A 5,524-nucleotide genomic window follows, 5' to 3' on the forward strand; every position below is an offset into this window, starting at 1 on the left:
GATCTACATTGAGTCCACATGTACTATGCCATACTATAAAAAAGGGGGTCGAGGTTACTTTGTTTCTTCGTGTGCTTAAAAGTAAACCGCAAAGTCCTCAAAGTGTATTACTTTTTTGCTTATCTCCCTGCTCTTCCACTATCCGGACGCCTTGAACAATCTTCCTCGGATCAGACGAACTACTCCCAGAGAGAGTCATTACAAATCCTACTCTTTTTCAGAAACTCCACATACCACTCCTAGCCACTAGACCACTTGCTCTGTCTTCTTGTACTGCCCGAATATTCCAAACGATTTTTGGTTGAAGTTTTTGAACGACTTCCGGAAGTGTGCGCAGGTCTGTCCTTGGTTGGTCCATCAAAGCCTCCTAACAATATTTAGTCAGGCCCTTCGAGCTTTTCGAAAGTTGCCACCTTGAGTTTTGTTCAGCGATTCCGAGCTGATCATTCAAAGCCTCTGAGTTGTGCGAGAAAGTGTGCCACGGTGAGATTTTTATCTAGTTTATATATATACCCCTGCATATCCCACCAGATTACTCAAAGAAACTCCATTAAAATCCTACTTTAAAGAGCAAAGTAGATTATCTCTTTAATCACAAGAGCGGAGAATTTATTACGAACCAAAAATCAAGTTTGGGATTTTCGTTCTGTTTTTCTTTTGAACCATAGAAATAAATGACCTACATTGAATTGATAAATGGTAAAGTGACTTTATGGTAAAAGGACTCAAAAAATAAGCAGCACAAATACGAGTACTAGGTGAAATTTAAGTAAATCAAAGAATCTTCTACCGATACAATTTTTCTATATAGTCTATGGCGCACACTAATTCATGAAATATCCCTAGCATTTTCTTACACAAAATTGACTTCATATAGACTCATGATCATCTTATCAACTTCACATGGGAGGCATCCTTGCGAATAAAATCTCCTGCATGAGATGAGGACAGCTTGCCTCGAGATGTTTGAATACATCTGAATCTGTTTTCTTCACAGCTTCAAGTGTCTTCCCTGATGCTACAAACTCAATACATGCTTTTTTGAGAACCCCGCAGTTATGTTGCTCCGCTAATGTTAGCGTTGTCGCGACTGTTTTCAAGTCGACGCTATCACATAATTTACCTTCACACATAACCCTCAACCTCTCCACTCCATATAGATCCGCCGCAACTAGTAGGTGCTGTAGATTTTCAGTTTTGCCTTCTTCATAACCATCCATCATGCAATCTGTGTATATAAAGTGAAGAAGGGCCTCAAAGACTTGTGGCTCAATGTCATCAATCTCGATGCACCGAGTTGAGTTTTCTTTCATCGGACAGAAGAGCTCTGCCTTGAAAACCGGGGACCATGCAGCCAACAAACATCTGTGGGCATTGAACAATTGGCCGCGAACACTGAATGTCACATCTGCACCATCTCCATCCACATGCATGTGCCGGAGATGCTCTTGCAGATTCGACGGTGGAGCCACGGCAAGGTTCGTCTTAAGCTCCGTGCGAGATTCTTTTATGATGGTGAGTACGCACCTTATGGTCAATGAGCCATAGTAGAGGTCTGGCATTGATTTCAGCTTTGAATTGTCGAAGAATCTGGTGTAGCCGAAACCGTCACTAGTATGAGCTCGAGGAAAGATGTGGTCGACTAGAGCCCTGGTTACTTGGCCGTGTTTCTCCAGAACGCTTAATGTGAACTTTGTCCTCACACCCTTTGAATCCGGTGAGCAGAGATGGTGCAAAAACACTGACCCTTTGCCGGCGTAGTCTTTCATGACTCCGTCTGGATAGAGCCTGATATTCCAGTTGTAGCCACCGACGCAGAATGTGCTCGAGCTTACGAACTTGCCGACGCCCATGCCAACGAGCAGCGAGTAGTTGATAATCTCAAAATCGTGGGTCCCCGTGAAGCTCTCCGTGAGGCATCTCGACGCCGTCTCGGACGGAGACTGGCCAGGCTTAGCTGAGGAAGACGATCTGTTGCCCATGGAGACGGTAGAAGCTAGACTAAAGAGAGAGAGAGAGAGATCACCACCGATGATTTATTGGTCTTGAGGATGACGTGAGTCATTGCCAGGAATGTAGGCACGATAAACGCAGACACATGAGGCTCCAATATTAAAGTGAGTATAAATATACCAAGAATCAAGGGAGAACAATAACATGACTATACCAATGTAAATATATATTCTGAAGTTGATATGTAGATGCCCCAATACAATGACTGAAATCTCAAATTTGTTATAATCAACGCTACACAGACTAAGTACTAAATACTAGTCACATGATCATTTAATTTCTAGACAAACGAGACTAGCCACTCAAGACACAGGACACCTTATGTAAAATATCAGTTTTGCTAAAGCGACATCTAGATGTGCCATAAGTATTGCACATCTAAATCCTATACTATTGATCTTACTGTTGGAATTTTACTAGTAGGCCTTTGGCCCAAAGCCCAACTAAAATTCTGAAATTCTCTTGGCCCATTCATACACACATGTGAGTGGAGTGAGTGAGGCTAAAGTTTAGTCCCACCCCGGAAGTTGAGAGAGAGTTGCACCTCTTTATAAGGTGAGCTCTTCTACCACTTGTATGAGCATGAGAAGACAAGACCTACACACGCGCTCCTCCTCCTCGCTCGCCTCGTCACGACGGGCCGCGCCGCGCCGCGGGTTGTGGGATTGAGCCGAGCCGAGGACAGAGCTATGCACGTTGTCTATATTTTTGCTGCTCGGGAAAATTAATGAGTCATTAATTAATAATTAACGGACGCGTTAATTATTACACCGTGAGCTCGAGAGAGTTATGCGCTATTTCAAAGGCACCGCGAGCTATGGGATTCACTACACCGGGTATCCAAGGGTACTGGAGGGTTATAGTGACTCAAACTGGATTTCTGATGCTGATGAGATAAAGGCCACAAGTGGTTATGTTTTTACACTTGGTGGTGGCGCTGTTTCCTGGAAGTCTTGCAAGCAGACCATCTTAACGAGGTCAACTATGGAAGCAGAACTCACAGCATTGGACACTGCCACTGTTGAAGCAGAGTGGCTTCGTGAACTCTTGATGGACTTACCTATGGTTGAAAAACCAATACCCCCTATCCTGATGAACTGTGATAATCAAATTATGATCGTCAAGATAAACAATTCGAAGGACAATATGAAGTCCTCAAGACATGTGAAGAGGAGACTAAAATCTATCAGAAAATTGAGGAACTCCGGAGTTATTACGTTGGATTATATCCAGACATCGAAAAACTTGGCAGATCCCTTCACACATGGTCTATCACGTAATGTGATAGATAATGCATCGATGGAGATGGGTTTGAGACCCACCGCATGAGTTGTCCATAGTGGTAACCCACTCTATGTGATCAGAGATCACGTGAAGTAGAAGTGGGAGACAAGCTGTTGGTCAGCTGGGAGGAGAGTATCCCTATATTAACTATCCCACTCCGTGAAGATGCAATACTCTCCTGATCTGCATGGCAGGTTGATACTTATCTTAATGTGTTCCAGGTGGCTTATTCGAGTAAGCAGAGATGTTGTCCTGCAGAACATCTTCTGAGGAACACACCTCTAAGAATTTGACTGTTAACGTCACAGTCTGTGAGAATTGGGTGTTCTCTAATAAATTCATGAAAAGGCCCTGGTGTATGACGTATACGCTCCACCCGCGGGGAAGCCTTGCGGCAGCCAAGTATCGGTCAAGAATCTGTGTGAAACTAGTCTCGCAGAAAACTTGTAGTTCAAGGCATAGTCCAATATTCAAGTTGTGATCTAGTGTAACATAAATATCTAAGTGGAAGTTCAACTTCACAGTCTCCACTAAGCACCGGTATATAAACAATATTTTGGAACTAAATGATGAGATGTTCCTATGAGACTTTGTGGGGGATTGTTGGAATTTTGCTAGTAGGCCTTTGGCCCAAAGCCCAACTAAAATTCTGAAATTCTCTTGGCCCATTCATGCACACATGTGAGTGGAGTGAGTGAGGCTAAAGTTTAGTCCCACCCCGGAAGTTGAGAGAGAGTTGCACCTCTTTATAAGGTGAGCTCTTCTACCACTTGTATGAGTATGAGAAGAGAAGACCTACACGCGCGCTCCTCCTCCTCGCTCGCCTCGCCACGCCACGCCTCGTCATGACGCGCCGCGGGTTGCGGGATTGAGCCGAGCCGAGGACAGAGCTATGCACGTTGTCTATATTTTTGCTGCTCTGGAAAATTAATGAGTCATGAATTAATAATTAATGGACGCGTTAATTACTGAACCATTTCCGATTCTTTTGGATCGTGATGACTCGGACGTGGGGTTTATTCCCACGACCTACCCGGCCCGCACTATATAGTCAGGCAGACGTCTACCCTAGCCCCTGCCACTTCGTATGGTTTCTCACCACTGTTCCAGATTATTGCGCCGCCAAGCAAGTCTTCTCCATCCCTCCTTTCGGCGTGCACCGGGAGAAGGGACAGCAGGCCTCCGGAACCCTGCCTCCCGTGATCCTGTACAATAGAGGGGCGATCAGGTTTTTGGGGAGCGCACTCGCGCGACTGCTGGCAGCGACGACTTCGCGAACGACGACTTCTTCCCCGACCTCGGCAACCTCGTCCTCGACGACATGGGTGACAACGTCAACGCCAGCGGTGTTGCTCCCGCTGCATCGTATGTGATTCTATCCTTCCTTTCGATATCGTGGTAGAATTCATGTGTCTAGTATGTGCCCTAGATGTGATCTGTTCATCTGCTATGCTAGTTCACATGATTAGTTTAATCTCTGTTGTTGTAGTCATGATTTATCTTCTGTTTATTCGGATTAAATCTCGTAGTAATTTGCTCATATTTCCAACAATCCAAAAACCTGATGATAGGCAATTTACTCCGAGTGGTTTTGCTGCGCATCTGAAGCCGCCTGCCTTTAAGGGGGCGCAATATAAGAGGTGGCGCATGAGAGCAGTCTACTGGTTTCAGACCATGGGCTGCTATGACGCCACCAAGGGCAAGCCTGAGGGCGATCTTAATCCAGCACAGCTGGAAGCTTTTGAGAAGATCGATACCCTCTTTAAAGGCGCTCTTCTGAGTGTTCTTGATGACTCAATTATGGATTCGTATATGTCGTTTGACAACGGCAAGGACATGTGGGCTGCGCTCGAGGCCAAGTTTGGTGCCTCGGACGCCGGCAGCGAGTTGTACATCATGGAGCAATTCTATGACTACAAGATGACTAATGAGCGCGCTGTTGTACAGCAGGCTCATGAGATAGAGTCGCTCGCAAAAGAACTTGAGTATTTCAAGTGTGTGTTGCCGGACAAATTTGTTGCCGGGGGCATCATTGCCAAGCTTCCACCTTCGTGGAACAATTTTGCTACTTCCCTTAAACACAAGAGACGGGAGTTTTCCGTTGCGGATCTCATTGATACTCTTGATGTTGAAGAGAAGGCGAGAGCAAAGGACACACGTGCTCGAGTTGCTGAGGGAGGTTCTAGTGCCCACATGGTACAGAAGAAGAACTTCCAGCCCAACAACT

The 5,524-nt window shown here is 45.3% G+C and overlaps 1 protein-coding gene across 1 annotated transcript; it reads right to left on the bottom strand.

The window, feature by feature from the left end:
* Positions 1-899: 899 nt before the first annotated feature.
* Positions 900-1,982, bottom strand: LOC125546705 (BTB/POZ and MATH domain-containing protein 1-like). Its single transcript, XM_048710865.1, has one exon. The coding sequence runs from the start codon at positions 1,980-1,982 to the stop codon at positions 900-902; it is 1,083 nt and encodes a 360-aa protein (XP_048566822.1).
* Between the last annotated feature and the right edge of the window lie 3,542 nt (positions 1,983-5,524).

The sequence above is a fragment of the Triticum urartu genome, chromosome 3 (genome assembly GCF_003073215.2).
Source record: "Triticum urartu cultivar G1812 chromosome 3, Tu2.1, whole genome shotgun sequence".
NCBI classification, from domain to species: domain Eukaryota; kingdom Viridiplantae; phylum Streptophyta; class Magnoliopsida; order Poales; family Poaceae; genus Triticum; species Triticum urartu.